Below are 19,253 nucleotides of genomic sequence, written 5' to 3'. Positions count from 1 at the left end.
AAATTATTACAGCTCTGACTAAACCTACTTCAGACCCTGACCATTGACTCTGATAATAATCAGCAAACACACGATTTACAGAAAATGTTTAAATGTTGGGTTATATAAAGGATAAACATGTTTTAATAATATTCAGAAAACATTTTGGAAAAAAATAATGCAAAACATTCTAATAACATTCTTATTTACCTGCTAACAAAATATTTTGTTTGCCCAAAATATTTATCAGTAACGTTTTAAAAACATATTCATGACCTTTATATAACTTGACATTTAAATCTTATCAAAACATTTTAAGAACATTTTTGTGTTTACTGGGAATAAGCTCCGAAGTGTAAATTGTCATCCCACAATGCAATTTTCAAGTTGAATACCGTATTTTGTCAAATAGTCGCCCCCCCTCAAATAAACGCCCCCACCACTTTTTTCTACCAAGATGTTTCAAAAATGCCGATATTTCCATGTTATATTGTGTAGTAAGCTTACCAAGTGGTTGGTTGATAATAACGTCAATAATTGGCAAAAATCTAGATCAGAAACCCGGAAGTGAACCACAAGTCAGTGTTTCTAGTTCATAGTTCGCCATCATTTTAACGCGAGTTTTAAGTTTACCTAATTATTTTAACAGGAATTATCGTTCTAAAATTGACCTTGAATAAACGCCCCCCCTTTGGGAAAATGTAACGTCCCCAGGGACGTTTATTTGATGAAATACGGTAGTTGATTGGTGGGACACTCAACAGCAAACACATGAAAACAATGTTGTGAAACAGGTAAGGATTATTTTTTCTTGAATTATTTATTTTACTAACCTGAACTCATCACAGACATGAAATGGGCTATTCTAGTTGAAACCCATACACCCCTTACAGAAGACATTACTTTATCCCCCACACAGGGAGTGTGTATTTCAAATGGGGTTACCTGAATGGGTGACTTCATTTGAAGTCTACACCCCTAGTTTGTAAGATTAAGGTCATGTCTTCCATAGGGCATATGGATTTTGACTGGTATAGCCAAATGAGAATTTAGTTTGTGCAATAACAATTTGCCAACCAAAGCTTCATGTGAGGATGAAACTGGACCAAGATATACATGTCAATAGAGCTGTTTGTATGATTTTGATATTGCATTTTATCACATAAAATCACTTTTTTTTTGGTATCTTAACTCATTATTTATATCAACGACCTTTTTAATTGACAGGCAGGTGCAGAGCTAGTCTCTTAAAGCCGCCAGCTTGATGTCATTTGCTCCACACAAATTGTAACACATATCACATCAAAATCTAGTCCATCTAGACAGCACAACAATCCACACCTGATTGTGGTGATAACGCACTTGTTGGTTCTTTCTTGACGGACTATTATAACGTCCAAGTTTGATAAATACAATCACTCTATGTGACTATTGTCATGACTCATGAATATTAATTAGCAGATTAACATATTGAAAGCGTTATTTCATGTATGTTCTTCCTTACATGCTTAACGTTGTGGATAAGATTGTAGGCCAATCAAAAAGGGCTCATACATAATTGGTAGACAGTTTGTGTGGAGTAAGTGGAATCAGCGGAGACTAGCGCAGAGCCAGACTCGGTGTTCACCCACTACAAACCCTGTGAAACAACAAATTTATTATCCCATTCATGTTCATTCATACTTAAATATTACTAGATGGATCATGATATCATACACTAATATATTTTCACTGTCTTAAGTTTACTTTTTAAAATTCCCATTTGTGTTGCAATCTGCACTCTTCCCCCACCTATACCATTGTTGAACCCCACGGACACTACTTGCCGAATTGTCGGCCTCTTAGAGATATTTTGAGTGGATACAACAAGGGCTATCTATATCATATATTAAGCCAATCAGAGATGTGTAAGTAAAGTCAGTAGAGTCAAGAGATCTAAAAGCTATATTTTGATTGGTTACTGAGATGATTATATCATATAATTAACCAATCAGAGGCACTGTAAGAAGGTAGCAGTGCCCATGGGGTTGAAAGGTGACTAAATGCTCCAGGAAGCACACCAAGGACCACTACCCCAAAGACTTGCACTAACATGACAGTGTAAGGTGTTGACATTTCTTTCAATAACATTTTAGGTTTTTGCACGAATTTTTTTTGGCAATAAATCAATTTCTGAAACACATAAATTGGTAGATAAAAACAGTCATTATCAAACCACATTACTAATATACTTATATTATGAAATCTTCAAAATGTTTTTTCGAACCGTGGTTACTTTGTTACTTTAAACAAACAAAAAATCATTAATTTAAGTTACAAGTATGGATGCTAAACAGGGGCTATTTGATTGGCAGATTGGGCTATTACAGTTGAAATCCACACTCCCCTATGGAACACATGAACTTAATCGTCCACACAGGTAGTGTGAATTTCAAATGGGGTTACCTGAATGGGCGACTCCATTTAAAACCTACAACCCCCTGTTTGAGATCAAGGTCACATCTTCCGTAAGGGGTGTATGGCTTTCAAATGGAATAGCCCATTCTTATGACTGCATTGCATTACGGTACCTCTCACCATAAACCAAGTTGACCTTGCTTCACCTCCAGTTGGGAGTGTCATCTGCATGCAGCTGACAAACCTTATGGTGCGCATGCATGTAAAGACTACATGCCTTTTTTCATACTGTACGTATATTCATCTCAGCTGAAACAATTGGCTCCGTAATAGCTTTTATCAACAGCTGTTATGCATCACTTTAACCCAAAGAAGATATCTTACCCTTCTCAGAATCCTCACCTTATTACATCAAATGATACATACAGGTTACTTTTATTTTCATGTTGAGAATAAACTGACTAAACATGGCTCGATAGTCATAAACTAAACATAATTTGCAAGATTCTGGATGTGCTCCGTTCATTGGGGTACCTTTGGTTACTAACAACCCATGTTACACTGGAGAGCAAATCAGTACAGAAAATTGGAAGCAATGCATTGTGGGAAGTGCAAGATATCTTCTCTGCCTTTTGTCCCACAGCAGCTCAAGGGAGTATCCCATCATGCATTACAGTATATCTGCTTGCTCCATAGCAAATATATACAAAATATAAACAGGAGCCGCTTAGATATTGAGAGCTATGGATAGATTCACAATACTTTAGAGATCATATTTTTTCAAACAAAAGTCTAAGCTCCCCTGATATAAGCGAGTAATTGAAAGTTGAAGTGAGGGATTTTGTGTACACTTTCTATGGCACAGTTTTATTATGGTACTGCAGAGCATGATGGGATACACCTATCAGCTGCTGTGCTTTTATCCCATTGTAAAAAATTCAAACCTATCATAACTCTACATATATAAGCCTATGCACGAGTTACTATGGTTTGCCACATGCAATAGATGTAGTTGCATTGTATACCATAGTGAAATCCAACCAAATGCTTTCCTTGTAAACCCATTTAACCCAATCAAAAAACCCAAGATCAAGGTTCAACACTTCACCCTCTGAGAGCGAAGTTTCCTATATTTAGTCAAAATTCCACCGCTGAAATTTTTTTCTTAAAAAAAAATGCACGTAATGTCGTAATTACAATACCTCCTACAATAGATCGTATTTTGAATATTTTTTCTATTTTTTTTTCTTTTTCTTTTTTTACTTGCACTGTTCCCCTCCTAAAGCCTTCTCACACCTCTGTAAAAAATGCTTAGCATTTGGTTTGTTTACTTTTGGTAAGTGTGACATACTCTAGGAAGGAAAAACATAATAACAATATAGTTCTTCGACAGCAAATTAATATTAACGCTTATCCAATTATTTTACAAGCTACAAAATATCAAAATGTTTTTCTTAAATATCTTTTCAGCTGGCTTAACCAGCAGATGAGAGAGACAGTGGGCTATTCCTGTTGAAACCTATACTCCCTATGTTAGACATGATTTTAATCTCCCACACAGGGGGTGTAGACTTCAAATGGAGTCACCCATTAGTACCCCATTTGAAATCTACACTCTGTTTGGGAGATTAAAAATGGAGTCACCCATAAATACATGTACCTCATTTGAAATCTACGCTCCCTGTGTGAGACATTGAAGTCATATCTTCCACAGCGGGTGTATGGGTTTCGACTGGAATAGCCCATAGCCTGTTATATTTATGTATTATAATGTTTTGATAGCCGATATTCTACTTTGTTTGTGGGGTTGTTTTTGTGTTTCATATACAAATACCACTTTTATTTTGAAGAGTTCAGATGCAAAATGCGATATAGCGTCGTCTGCCAGGAAAAAACACCTGGCCCCTGAACATGTTTAAAACAAAATCTCCTATGTAACCTATTGGCAGTTTTGTTATAAACATGTTCAATGGCCACAGTACATAAAAGGTTCTATACTTGTGGCCCTTGAACATGTTTAAAACAAAACTGTCAAGAGGTCACGTATAAGGTTTTGCTTTAAACATGTTCAGGGGCCAATGACACAAAGGAGGCTTTTCCTGCCCGACGACGATATCTTAAAAGGCTGCCTTATATTTTTTTATATTAATATTTTTATTTTATATAATAGTAATAAGATACATTCATAATCGCTAATTAGCAGGGCCGTAGTATGTTCTGCCATCACCATTTGGCACAACCATAATCTGGATTTGCTTTAGCATTGATACGATGAGAGAAGTAAAACGTAACAAGTTACTCAGAAATGAAATTGTTACCGCCTTGCTAGTTAGGATGAATACTGATTAAAATCATGTCCATTCAAAAGAAAAAATATGTCGGCCTACAATCAAATATAAAATAACACTAAAAATAATAGTATTGAACATAAGGCAGTACATGGTACATATCACATTGGGCTGTTCCAGTTAAAATCCATACTCCCCCTACAGAACACATGATCTTAATCTTTCACACAGGGAGTGTGAACTCCAAATGGGGTTACCTAAATGAGTGACTCGATTTGAAATATACACTCCCTATGTGGGAGATTGAGGTCATGTCTTCCACACAGGGCGTATGGATTTAAAATTGATTAGCCCATTTTGCGTCTGAACACTTCAGTTCCAAATAAAACAAGTAAACTGTGTCCGTCTCATACTAAATACATAGAAAATGTGAAACCCACTGTTTCACACTTAGCCTCTTCACACCTACAACACACACAGTACTTGGCTGTGCTGCCGAACGCCGCGCACAAACGACGTCAATCGTCCACTGGGCGCTTTTCCGCATATTTTTTCGTGTAATCTTCTGCGGTCTTTAGAAATTTTTTATTGTCTTTGGAGTACTCTTCGGCCAGATCTGCTCGCAACGGATGCTCAGGTTCTGGGTCATCTACTAAAGCTGCTAATGCTTGAATAACTGAAACAAGGAAAAACAATGGAAGTATAAAATTAATGTGGTTTAAATACTGTAGGTGTACTAAGCAGTATCTTGTATCTTAGCTAGCCATGTGTCCAACCCCCCCATGTTAGGAAGTATGGGTACTGACTGTACTGTACAAGTGATCATTTTTTATGTACAGAATTTATTCCTATTTCCAACAAAGAATGCCTTTTATTTGTGTGTGTTGGTATTTTCACAAAAAATTGTGCTCCAACAAAATTTATTAAACGACAAAAGTTCATATTCGCCTGTTGTTAAATTTGTGACATAACGCCAATCGTGAAAATAAAACCCTTGCGAAAATTTATGACCCCCTGTTTCAGGCAACTCTCCCACTCTGACCTTTGACCTGTTTTCAGCTGGCATTGCTATCTTGTACTTTTTTCAAAACAATTTCAATTCAAAGTTGCACCTCCAAGGACACTTTTAGGGGGAGGAAATCAACTCCTATGACCATACTTTTGACAAACCTGTGTGGCACATACCTATTAAACTATAAACCTCTGTAACCTGTTACAGAAAACCATTTTCCATGGATGTACATGTGTATGACAAAGCACGTAAGTTTAAAAAAATCGCTATTTGATCGCCACTTACAAGTATATGGAATCTTTATTGTTACGATGGTGCGCCAAAATAGAGCATCCTGGCATTTATCGGGAAAGCCAGAAATCAAACAATAAGTACAAAGGTTTGAACATGTAGTTATCAGGACAATACATTAGATGCATTTATGTATTTAACACAAACATGATGCACTAATGTAATAAGTTTAATAGCCGTGTGCATGATAAACATGTGAGTCCGTTCTCTTTTATTCTAACCTCTGGCAGAATCACTAACCTTGGTCTGTCTTTGTGGCTGGTTTCCAGTTCTCAGGACTAATAATTGGCAGACACACTTGACCCTTCTCGTCAACATTCGGATGATATATTTTTGTCTTGAAAATCACCTTTGGCGGCTTAAATGGGTACTCAGCTGGGAACGTAAAACATACTTTAAAGGCACCCTTGTTGAAGGGGGCTTTGTCCTGTCAAAGGAAAAAGAAACATCACAAATGCCATCAACACTAGGTACATGTAGGTACAGTGAACAAACTGGGTTTATCGTGGATGTCGAAGAAAAAGAAACATCACAGATATCATCAACACTACTAAGTAGCTACGACAGTGGAAGGACACTTAGGGCTCATATTGAAATACCCTACCATGTTTTCACACAGAAAGAAGGCAGGACTCCCCTCGCTAAGGAAAGCTTGGTCATAAAACGGATGGATTATATGCATCAGTGATACACCCTGCCCAGGATTTTAACAAAAGAAGGCTAGCACAGGAAAGCTGCAGGATGGCGCACACCTTCCTGTGTAAGGGAATTTCAATATGAGCCCTTATCAAGATTGATCACAATGAAAATGTTAAGTAGCACAAGTTATGTAGGCCTAGCCAACATCTGTTTCAAAATACCTAGGATGAATATCAGAGGGGTAGGCAGTGGCAACTATGATTCATAAAAACTAAATTTTAAATAAAAAATGGGAATGAAATAAATAAGTAGTTGAGTGGTGTTATCAATTTTGTGGGACTAGTTTGAGGAAAAAGGTTATTTGTACAGGTTGTTGAATTCTGTACGGTATGGATTAGCATCAGAGTCAGGGTTATGCTTAAGGTTAGGTTTAGGGTTAGGATTAAGGTTTAGGGTTAGGATTAAGGTTTAGGTTAGGGTGATGTTTTGGCTTAGGGTAAGGGTTAGGATATAAGGGTTTTATTGGATTTTCAGACTAATGACCCTTTAGACTAAATTTGAGTCTTTGCTCTGTAGGCTATAACCAAACAATCTGGTTAAGTTCAGCCTTTGCATCGGGGCTTGAGATTGGAATTCCAATTTCCTTTCTCACGAAGTAAGAGCTAAAAGTAAAATTGTACAATTGTGTTTGGGAGTGGCTTTCTCTCCTTTCTCCTTTTCCTTGCTATATATTCTTCCATTTCTTGCTTTGTTTATCAAAGCTATCTGGGCCAGCATGCATCTTATTAGCCTACACTGGCTATCCAGGCTTGTGCATTTTTATTGTATGAGCTTGGAACGGTCCATGGATTTCCCATGGATTAGCATATCATGTGTCCCTCACGGACCAACCTGGGTAAACAAACAAACAAACAAACAAACAGCAAAACTTTACATCACTTACTGGTACTATTAATCCTTCCCATGATAGAATGTTACTTTCATCAACTCTTATATCTTGAAAACATCTCATCTTTGCTTTCCTTAGATCGCTTAATTCCTGCAAAAGAAGAAAAATATGATACCGGTTACTATTGCCTTCCTTGGTATTTCAGCTAGAAATAAACTTCAAAACCATACAATGTTTGGTTACAAAGGTCAATTGTCTTGGGCACCAGGGGGCACATCATCAACTTTTTGGTAGGTATGCTCCCAGGAATTCAGAAATAGTGGGTCTTTGGGTGCTAAAGGCTTACCGGTTAAAGGGGGTCTTTCAGTGCTGTGAATGGTCAAAATCAAGGGCCTTTCTTGGCTTTCTGGTTCAGAATTGTGAGGAATGAGCAATTAAGGGATCTTTTAGAACTGAAATTTTCCAAATCAGGGGCTTTTAGCACTCTATATAAAATTGGTAATATTCAGGGGTCTTTCTGAGCTGCGTGGTCCAAAAACAGGTCTTTCAGCCGCACCTCATCACTCATTATTTAAGTTTTTACTGCCTCTGAGTCATGACACATTATTTGAGTGTACATTGTATTTAGGATAATTAAGGATGTAAATGTTACATGGTCATACCGTGACATCGGGGGCTGTATTTTACATGTCACGTTTAATTTTGAACAGAGTAAAAAACGGCCATTATTTCACAGTTACGAGATAGACTTGCTTTACCATGCAGCAATACTATGTAAATGCTTACGTGAGCCACACATAAGTCACGTTCTGTATCTTTTAAGCAAGATTTGCCTACTTTGGACAGTCTAAAATTTTGCTGAAAACTGTGTGTAATTTTAGCAACATTTTTGATGCGATCGCCTGTCGTGATCGGCTGTGTTTACTTCTGAACTTCCATTGCTTTACACGGTGTCATGCTTCAGTCAATCCGACTAGATTTTGAATGCAAATTGGTCTTCTAGAATGCGAAGCTATCAGTGAGCAAATTCTTGGCTAGACTTCTCAAGCAAATAAAATGATGTGGTTTGATGACAAATTTGAATTTGCCTTTACATGTACGTACATACATTTACTGTTTATCATGTATGTACATTTTGTGTATGTTCTGTGAATGAGTCTGTGTTACGAAATTATTGTTGTAGGTCTAGAGCTAGACTCGCTCGCAAGTCCTATGATACACCGTACCTACGGATTGGCTCACACCATTTTGTTAGATCGGAAATACACACTAAGGGGGTACTACACCCCTGCCCAATTTTGTGCCTATTTTTGCATTCTACTGCACTGGAAATTTTATTTCAGCACAGACAACAGTTGTGGAGTTACAGTCAAAAATGAGGGAAAACCAATATTTGATCAATAAATCAATTTGCCTTGAGTTGCTGAATTTTCAGTGCAGTAGTTGAAGTCCTTGCCCCTATAATATAGGCCTACATATCTTACTTGTCACCAATGCGCTATAATTTTTGAGAAAAATGCAAAAAATAGGCCAGGGGTGTAGTAGTATACCCCCTTAAGGGTAGACTACCCCGTAGTCCACTTGCCCATTGTGCATACTCTGGATATTGTATTTAAGCTTAAAACTCTGATTTAATTAATGTGTGCACAATTGATAGATTTTCACATCTGATCAGTCACCCTACTCCCTCTGTTTGTTAGCTTCCCAAGTGGACTACTGACATTGCCTTGCGGTTAAGATTTTTAACACGGGACTCTATGGAGAGTTAGGCCAATTTCTGCTCTAACTAAAATTGGCTATGATGTAATGCATCTTTAAATGGATCTGCCTTGTGATTGGTCGCCCATACCTCGCTATGGTTTAAATCGTCTGGGCCCGTGCCATTACCATTAACTACACCGTAAACAACTGTCTGTGGTATTTGCGGCGCTTTTGTGTTGACGCTGAAAGTTAATCTCTCATCAAACATCTAGCGCGCACTTGTGGTTAATGTACTGATAAACAAGTATGCTTGACAGTGTGTTTTTAGAGAGCAAAGTCCAGGGGTAAAGTTCTGCTTACAATTCAAAGTTCATAGTCGAAATTTCGGGTTCGCTATCAATAAACTGGTAGATTCCAAAATCAGAATTGTTCAGTATTAAAGTGAGCCGTTATAATTATGCAAGATAATGTTGCATTCAATTACTTTTATTGTCACTAATCGTCTGATATTTTTAACTCTTTATGACCATTTTACTATTGAACACTTTCATTTTAATAAACATCAGTATAATTTTGAGTTCAACGAAATGGGTTCATCATGACTAATAATAACATATATTTTAAATAAAATTCGACTATGGCATAGTCTACCTTAAGGGGTACTACACCCCTGCCCAATTTTGTGCCTATTTTTGCATTTTTCTCAAAAATTATAGCGCATATAGGGGTAAAGTAAGATACAATGTATGTATATTATAGGGGCAAGGACTACAATTACTGCACTGGCAATTTTATTTTAGCACAGACAACAGTTGTGGAGTTCCAGTCAAAAATGAGGGAAAACCAATATTTGTTCAATAAATCAATTTAACTACCCCGGTACTTGCTTTGAGTTGCTGAATTTTCAGTACAGTAGTTGTAGTCCTTGCCCCTATATCATCTTAGGGGCTGTGCAATAATTATCAGCCCCCTCGCCAAAAATTGCTTGCCCCCCCTCTCGGCCCGCCAAAAATTGCTTCCCCCCCCCCTCTCGGCCCGCCAGAAATTCTTTGCCCCCCCTTGAACATATGCCAAATTTTTGGGATCCCAAATTCCAAACTTTAAATGGTCTAGATGTGTGTTGCGAGTGCAGCGAGCAGGAAAATTTGCATATTTAAGCGTTTCCGTACGTTTTCCTAAGCTTTTTATTAAAAAGGCGCCCGTGAATTTGTGCAAAAATCGCTTGCCCCCCCTCTCGGCTTGCCAAAAATTGCTTACCCCCCCTTTTGGTAGCACCAAAAATGTCTTGCCCCCATTTTACCCTCCCCAGGGCTCATAATTATTGCACAGCCCTTATTTGTCACCAATGTGCTATAATTTTTGAGAAAAATGCAAAAATAGGCACAAAATTGGCCAGGGGTGTACTACCCCCTTAACGGTTTGCGCAGGTCAGATATTCAAAAAATTTCTTCAAAATTTAATCAACAGTAGTAGGCCTACCGTATATAAAATTGGTACCCACCTTAGGCCCTTCGCACTTGATTATTAGTTTCATGTTTACCGCCCGCGTCCAAAATTGAAAATCTCAAAATAATTAATTATTTTTATTTTTATTTCTAATTTTTTCCTTTAAAATAACTTTCAACTTTTTCTACTTGCCATTTTCTGACTTTAATAATATCAACAATAATGATGAATGAACAAGAAGTACAACTCCACCTTCACTTATTTATAAAATCAAATATTGTTGTGAAATAATTAAATGCCGCTCTAGTCAAAAGCGAGTCAATAGTTGCTTGTAATATAGTTCAAACTAAATAAAGAAAATAAAAGATAATTAATAATTAATAATTAAAAGTCACCTCGTCCCTTTTTCAAAATCTTCAACAGGAAACTAATAAGTGTGAAGGGCTTTATTGTGCTTGCTAATTTAAGACTCGGTTGAAACAAAATTAAGGATCGAATGCATTTAATTTTAGTGTCCAAAAAGGCAAAATTATCGTAAAAGATCTTCCGAATTCTGGAATTCTGGAATAAAAATATCTGATCTTTGCGATCAAAAACACAAAATTACAACTTTGGACATACTATTGGCACTCGGACATTATTACCAAACAATATAGAATAGAACATTTGATGTCAACAGGGGTGTGTGAGTGAGTGACCACAGATAAAAAAAGTCTGAAAAAATCTGAAATTTGGAAAGCTCCTATACTTATTGTATAGAGGAAGTGCAGAAAAAGAGATAAAAATCGAGATAAAAAAATCTGAATTCAGATTTTAATCTGAAATCTCACACCCCTGTGTCAACTTGTCAAAATATTGAAGAAATGTGCTCCCCAAACGTTGAAATGTACTTGTCAGTACAGCACTTGGCGAGACTTCTAGGCAAAATAATTTGAACCATTCAAACGCATGGGAAATTGAAAGTGCATAACACAGGTTATCTAGACTAGAGCTCTGTTCATGTTATTATTTACTTTTATTTTATGATAAGGGAAAATCAACCAATAAATAAATAAAAGGTCAATTTATGCCAAATGTGTGTGATCATCATAACATTAGGTATTCTCTTGGTCGGGCTGACGTCACAAAGGGGAAATAGCCTTGTAAAACCAGTGTGCGCATGTGCATCGCATGTGCAGTTCCCATTTCTCGAGCTGGTTGCTATGGGCGCTTGTGCAAAGGGGACGAAGGGACAATGTTCCCGGATGTCCGACCGAGTGAATGCTAGGTGAATTCAAATTTGCCATCATACTGCATCATTTTATATATCAAATTAAAGCCCTTGAGTAAACAAAGTCAAAGCCGAAACTGAAAACCTTTTTTTTTTAGCACTTTCCGTAGCAAAGTTACATCTTGTCAAAGATTGACTTTCATCAAACAATGTCAAAAAGATTCAGCTAGCAAAATTCCCCAAAATGGCATTTCGGGGGTGTTTCTATATTATCTTAGTCTCATAATGATAGCAGCTTTTTTTTTTTTTACTGCTATCCAAATCCCTCTAAAATTCCATGTGCGAGTGACTTATCACCATAAAAATCATATATTTGGGTCAAGTGAAGTATAGAAAACATATTTATGTAGGTTTCTTTCTTCGGGCACAAGTTTTAAATTTCTATGTAAAATGCATTGACATTGTCGGCGAATTTGGCTGACTAGCAAATGTGTTTGCCTGGCATACCTTATTACCTAGGCTAATAACATGTCATGATGAATGAATGAGTGCATGAGTGATGAAGCGGGCTGTGTGTGTGCTAGTCCTAGCTAGCAATAGCGAGATCAGCGCATACGATTATTTACGCATTTGTATCTGTTAGTGTGTGAAACTTCGTGAAAACAACTCACCATTTCTCATCGTTTCAAAACTCCAAATACAATAGGAAATTATTTTTACAGAGTTTAAAGATGGAATTTTCCGATTATATAAAGTTTTCCCCCCAAAAAGAACATTAAGCATGTTTTTTAATGTCATGAACTTGTTGAAGTTCAGGAGTTACGACCGTAGCGACTCGATCGACGGGACGCCATTTTTTTTTTTTTTTTAAATTCACGAAATCTCGATTTGGATTTATCCACGAGACTCCGTGAGACTTATCTGGATGATGTCATCATTTTATAGGGAATTTTGTGACCTTTGCACTCATACCAAACACGACGGGGTTTGTTTTGGGGAAAGCCCCTAATTTTTCAGTTTTTTTAGGTCTATTTTTTTGGTAAGATTTTCATGGTTTTTGGCGTAAAAAGTTGTTGAAATGGAGCAGAAGGAGGTCATTACACCTATATTACACCCATATAATATGAAATTTTAGAGTATTTTAAAGATGTTTGTGGTCATTCTTCTGCAGAAATCCATCGCGCATAGATGCGCAAAGGGAATTACTGTGATGACCCGTATTTGCAATTGGCCGTGAAAATACGACAATACGGGGAGAAGTGGTGAGGTGGCGGTGCACGTGTTGTTCCTGATCGGGCTGACGCCGGGGTGGGAGATGTAGCGCATATCGGGTCATGTCGTATGTGGTAAAATGCAAAATGCACACTTAATTCAAGTGATATTATTTTTGTTACTACTTTTAATCAACTCTATGATACTTTAAGAATTTGTATAATTTTTTTTCAATTTTTTTTCACTTCCTTTGTATTTTTTTTTCAATACTAAAGTTGAGTAGTGCAGTGTCAGATGAGATGAGGTTGACAAGTAACTGGCACTGGCAGAACATGTTCATGTGTTGCATGGGTCATATTAGATTATGATTACATATTCATTTGTTTATTTATTTTTATTTATTCCTTTATTCATTCATTCCTAAATTTACTTGTTTATTTACTTGCAATATTTATAGCTATTTATTTATTTATTTCTTGGAGGCAATATCATCGTCTCTAAAATAATGCTGTATTTATTATGCATAAAAAATTGACTCACAAAAAACCCAGTAAACTTCACATGACTTTAAATAGGCATAACCTCCCCATATTTTAAGTTATAGAGCTGATTCTGGCACCATTGTCTTTCTTTTTTAATGCCCTTTACATTGATACCAGATTTGTAAGTGTTACTTGTAAAAATATTTAAGTGCTAGACAAATAAATCCAGGGTACCATAAACAAAAAATTACAGACAAATTCCGCTACCCTTCACAACTTCAAATAGGTATAACTCCCCCATACTTTGAGCTATAGAGCTGTTTTTGGTACCATTGTCTAAGTTTCTTAATGCTCTTTACAGTGACTAGCGGGACACCCGCGCTTCGCGCGGGTCCCCGCTAGATGAGTAAACGGAAGCGTTCACTAAAACGGGAGGAATTACTATACAGGTAGACTCATTGAAAATTCCAAATTCCTTCCAAATCCTTACGATTTTTATCATCTTGGTAATCTCGTAACCTCATCCCGTTAAACCACAACCCCCGTACCCGTAAGCCATCCAAAGTAGGCCTACCTTTTTAAGTCCTTTCTTTTCTTTTTCCCCTCCCGTACCCTGACGATATTTATGTCTTCGTAGGCCTAATCCCGTTATCCCATATCCCGTACACCACGCACCAGTAACCCCAGACAAATGCCAGTAACCCGGCGCCAAGTTGGCTATCATGACGCCGCGCCCGCGTGCGTGCAAGTCAAGTGGCGGCTGCGTCGTCATCGCCGATGCGCTTAACGGCGCGGTTTATGCTAGACATGTGGACGCGTTGGTTGGCATAGGCCGTAAACAAACAACTGCTATAAATTTGCCCGAAAAACCCACTTTTCACTGATTTTGAGGCCAATTCTTGACCGTCTCCAACCAAATTTTCTTATAACCGTCTCGGTATATTCCTCGATTTCCCGTACGAATTTGGCGACATTTGGATCGAAATTGACGGAGCCTTTGATTAACCCAGATAGATACAACATTCCCCTATTTATAGTAAGATACCAAATTTGAATATGTTCCTAGAATAGAATAAACCTAAAAAGTGTTGTCCTCGCTACTAGCAAGACTTCAGTCTTTATCATAAACATAAACATAATGACATCTATGGAGTTACATACAGTTACTAGAACTAGCTGCTAGCTGTGTGCAAGCAGACATAGATGAAACCAATTATGTCCATGATCATGATGATGCATAGCCATAATTCAGATTGACTGGTCGGCTGGCATGGCCATCATCATCATGGCATCGCCCGGTATTGTGGTCGGTTTGTTAATCGCATACAGCGCAAAGGTGTGGATCACAGACGCAAATCCGGATAATATGTTAAATTATTTTTATTAGATACTCATTTGGTAAGAAATATTATATTCAATTATCATCATAATCCTGTTTTCATTACCTTTGTGAGTCTCCTTGTCGCTGCCATGTTCTCTGCCTGGTGATCTATCTATGGTGTTTTCCCTGTCCGACCGTGCCGTTTCCTTGTTTCCCGGGGGTACTCAGTAGTAGACACGCACGGGTCAAATGTTAGGAGAACTCGATGTCTCCAGCGATTTTGTTTAATATTAAAATAAAATAAAATAAAGTTTCAGAACAGAACAGAGGCCTGTTAAATAAAATTCAATAATTAAAAATGTAAATAATTTTCTTAAAAAAACAAGCAAGCAAGCAAGAAAGAAAGAAAGATTAAAGAAGAAAGAAAGAAAGAAAGAAAGAAAGAATAGATACGGTAGACCGTACGGCACGATTTAGGGTCGGAAAAAAAACGGACATGTTTTGAAAAGAAACCCTAATACCTCATACTCATTTGAGACACTAAACAATATACCGTAGGCTATAATGCGGGATAAAGTAAAAGACAAAATACTAAGATTCTAACTTTTCAATAAATTTGTAATTCTCATATTTTGTTTAGATTTACAAACCCTAATAAAACAAAGTCAAACATAAGACTTTCTAGATGCTTCTCTTCAATTCTTATTTTCCATTCTCATAATTTTCCTCATAATACAATAAAAAACAAAAGAAATGGATTTACAGATCCTAATAAAACAAAGTCAAACATAAGAATGACTTTTTTCTAGATGCTTATTTTCAATTCTCATAATATAATGAAAAACAAAAGAAATATATTTACAGATCCTAATAAAACAAAGTCAAACATAAGAATGACTTTTTTAGATGCTTATTTTCAATTCTAATCATTTTCCTCATAATACAATGTAAAACAAAACAAATAGATTTTCAAAGCCTAATAAAACAAAGTCAAACATAAGAATAACTTTTTTCTAGATGCTCATTTTCAATTCTCATAATTTTCCTCATAATTCAATGAAAGACAAAAGAAATATATTTAGGCCTATATATCCTAATAAAACAAAGTCAAACATAAGAATGACTTTTTAGATGCTTATTTTCAATTCTAATAATTTTCCTCATAATACAATTAAAAACAAAAGAAATATATTTTTATTCTTTTTAAGTATTCTTATGTTTGACTTTGTAGGGTGTGTAATGCTATTGCTTTTGTTTTTCATTGTATTATGAGGAAAAATATTAGAAATGAAAACCTCATACTAAATTCCCCCTAAATCGTGACATAGCTGAGAAAGAAAGAAAGAAAGAAAGAAAGAAAGAAAGAAACGGAAAGAAAGACAAAAGAAAGAAAGAACTTCAAAGAAGGAAGGAAGGAAGGAAGGAAGGAAGGAAGGAAGGAAGAAAGAAAGAAAGAAAGAAAGAAAGAAAGAAAGAAAGAAAGAAAGAAAGAAAGAAAGAAAGAAAGAAAGAAAGAAAGAAAGAAAGAAAGAAAGAAAGAAAGAAAGAAAGAAAGAAAGAAAGAAAGAAAGAAAGAAAGAAAGAAAGAAAGAAAGAAAGAAAGACACAAAAAAACTAAAAAGGAAAGAAAGAAAGGATGAAATTGACTCTGATTGAAATAAAAAAAAATAGTTTTAGATAAACGATGGTGATGATGATGATGATGATGATCAGATGACATGATGATGGTGTTTTTTTGTTTTTTTAATTAATTAATTAATTTATTTTTTTATTTTTTTTATTGTCTTGACTCTTGAATGGGACGTTAATTAATAGTTTGCGCATTTTCTGCTTTTAATAGGTCCCGTTTTAGACAAACAGCGCAACCCCTGATAAATACACTGTGCTTAAATACTCATTATACACGGTTCGTTTCGTAGTCTAAATGCCAGTCACAATTATATTTATTCTAGCGTGGGCGATACGTAAATTTTTGGGCCCGCCCGTCGCCACATCCATATCCCGGGGCCGGGGGGCACTCCGACTTTGGAGGTGACTCCGACGCGTATGTAGGGCTGTTAAGACCCCTCTTTTCAGCATCGCTGTCACCCAAAGACCCCATATTTTTTTTACGAATAGGGGGAAGTGGGGCAAATTGGTCCACCTAATGTCCCATTTTGCCCCACCAGATTTTACTCGGCTATAATACTAATTACTAATACCCGACAACTTGCGACAAGTGACCACTACAAAACAAAAGGTACATCACCAAGTGTCTAGTAGACTTACGTTTCACAAAAATTGGTGCCGGTCGGCCTCCGGCTTCATTATTTTATTAAGGTGTCTTTAAGGCGTCCCATTTTACCCCACTGCAAGATTTTTCTGTAACAGAGGCTGGGGTAAATGATGGGACAGCTGGGGTAAAATGGGACGCCATTGATTTACTATGGGACTTTTTTTTTTGTTGGGGCAAAATGGGACAGTTTGAGTTAGCACACAGTAAATCAATGGCGTCCCATTTTACCCCAATTTGGCATATTTCTAAAAGAAAGCTTTTCTTATAATTTTCGAAGAAAAAAGTTACAATTGTTGTCATATTTAATTGAAAGGGTAGCTTAGAAGTTATTTTTCAATTTGAGAAACACTAATCCGGACCATTGATTCAGATATTGAGCCACAAGTCGTGACCTCTGCTTAGACATGACAAAAAAAATGGAATACTTATTTTGATGTGTTAAGCTTACGGCCCTCAGAAGTTCCTGTTTAATGAAGAATGGTACTTTTAAACGGTTTGAAATATAAATAGACATTATATCAAAGTTATTTTCTTGCAAAAATGGGCAAAATGTGACTATTTTAAGGTATAAAAGTATTTCCGAAATCACTGTCCCAAATTACCCTGTGTCCCAATTTGCCCCAAGTTACCCTACATGCCCTGTCACCCAAAGACCCCCTATTTTTTCATTTGATCTGTCGGCAAAGATGAGCCCGGACCATGAGTTCAATTTGAATAGCAATTTTCATTTATCACTGATTTTGTTACTTATTTGAAAAAAACAAAGAAATTTGAAGCCATTTAGAACTAGAAATTTGATTTTCGAGGTTTCTGTGGCGCTGTTTCGGCTCTCACCCAAAGATTCCATTTAAAAAAAAGAGTCATGTTCTCTCACCCAATGACCCCATATTCACATTTTGCACAATGCCAAAAATCATGCTCTCACCCATGCAATGACCCCATTTTACATTTTGCTCTCACCGAATGCCCCTTAGTGCGAAAGTGCCAGCCCTACACCTATGTCCATTTCATATTGAAGTGCCCCCCCCCCCCCGGGCATCAACAGGAACCCGAGCGGCCAGTGAGGTGGTAGGCCTACCCTTGATCCTCAGGGGGATCATTGTACATTGTACATTGAATAGACTTCATCAATTTCAAGTACATCGCTATATTTAATTGCACTTTATGCATCACCAGCCGCGAAATTGCCGACGGGCCCCGGCCCCGGCACTAGTGGGCGTCTTAGGGGGTGGAGGGGGAGAGGGGATACAATTAATATCAAATTCCCCCTCCCTACGTTTTGGCGGATATTTTTGGTATCAGTTGGCGCTCATCCCGGGGCCCTCATTTTGTAAAAATTTACGCTCATCGCGGTCATTTTTAACAAAACTTGTGCAAAAGGGGGGTAGGGGGCATTTTTGGCACAGATATTTTGGACACCATTTCTATATTAGGCTACACCCTTAAAAGGTGTAGGAAAACGTTAGGAACACATTCAAATATGCAAAATTTCCTGCTCGTCGCTCGCATTTATATGATAAGTTAGAGGTGGTGCAATAATTATGTGTACCCCGGGGTGGTGAATTCTCAAAACGGTCTGCCAAAAATCGCTTACCCCCCTTTGGCTGTGCCAAAAAATCTTTGCCCCCACCTTTTGATATGCCAACACTTTTGCCCCCCTTTTGGTGTGCCCAAAAAATCTTTTCCCCCCTTACACATGCAAGATTTTGGGGAACCCGAATTTAAAACCTTAAATTGTCTATACCATATAATGCGACTATGCGAGCGCAGCGAGCAGTAAACGTTTTCCTACGCCTTTTTAGGGCGTAATTTAGAAACGGTGCCCAAAATATCATGCTGTGCCAAAATTGCTTGCCCCCCTTTCGACCTGCCAAAATCGCTTGACCCCCCTTTCGCCCTGCCAAAAATGCTTGCCCCCCCCCCCTTTTGGCCTGCCAAAAAATCTTTGCCCCCCCTATAATTCACCACCCCGGGGTACACATAATTATTGCACCACCCCTTATTTATAAGGAGGTTTTAAATTCGGGTTTCCCAAAATCTTGCATTAAAGGTGGGGGGGGCAAAGAATTTTTGGCACGTCAAAATAGGAGAGCAAAGTTTTTTGGCACGTC

At 37.3% G+C, this 19,253-nt stretch overlaps 1 protein-coding gene across 1 annotated transcript; it reads right to left on the bottom strand.

Moving 5' to 3' along the window:
• Positions 1-784: 784 nt before the first annotated feature.
• Positions 785-15,121, bottom strand: LOC140164251 (ubiquitin-conjugating enzyme E2 L3-like). Its single transcript, XM_072187520.1, has 4 exons — positions 14,992-15,121; positions 7,550-7,645; positions 6,208-6,394; positions 785-5,340 (listed from the first exon to the last, which is right to left on the bottom strand). Exons 1-4 carry the CDS (start codon positions 15,016-15,018, stop codon positions 5,183-5,185), a joined length of 468 nt encoding a protein of 155 aa, XP_072043621.1. The 5' UTR covers positions 15,019-15,121; the 3' UTR covers positions 785-5,182.
• Between the last annotated feature and the right edge of the window lie 4,132 nt (positions 15,122-19,253).

The sequence above is a fragment of the Amphiura filiformis genome, chromosome 11, assembly GCF_039555335.1.
Source record: "Amphiura filiformis chromosome 11, Afil_fr2py, whole genome shotgun sequence".
In the NCBI taxonomy this organism is placed as follows: Eukaryota; Metazoa; Echinodermata; class Ophiuroidea; order Amphilepidida; family Amphiuridae; genus Amphiura; species Amphiura filiformis.
Note: the sequence above shows the minus strand (reverse complement) of the source record. Positions and strands in the feature narration are given on the sequence as shown.

What these genes read in the sequence shown, in the direction of transcription:
- LOC140164251 (XM_072187520.1), bottom strand. Translation starts at nt 15,018, where the DNA reads ATGGCAGCGACAAGGAGACTCACAAAG. An exon ending in CGACAAGGAGACTCACAAAG is followed by an intron (nt 7,646 to 14,991) that starts GTAATGAAAACA and finishes CTTCTTTTGCAG; the next exon opens with GAATTAAGCGATCTAAGGAA. An exon ending in GGGAAGGATTAATAGTACCA is followed by an intron (nt 6,395 to 7,549) that starts GTAAGTGATGTA and finishes TTCCTTTGACAG; the next exon opens with GACAAAGCCCCCTTCAACAA.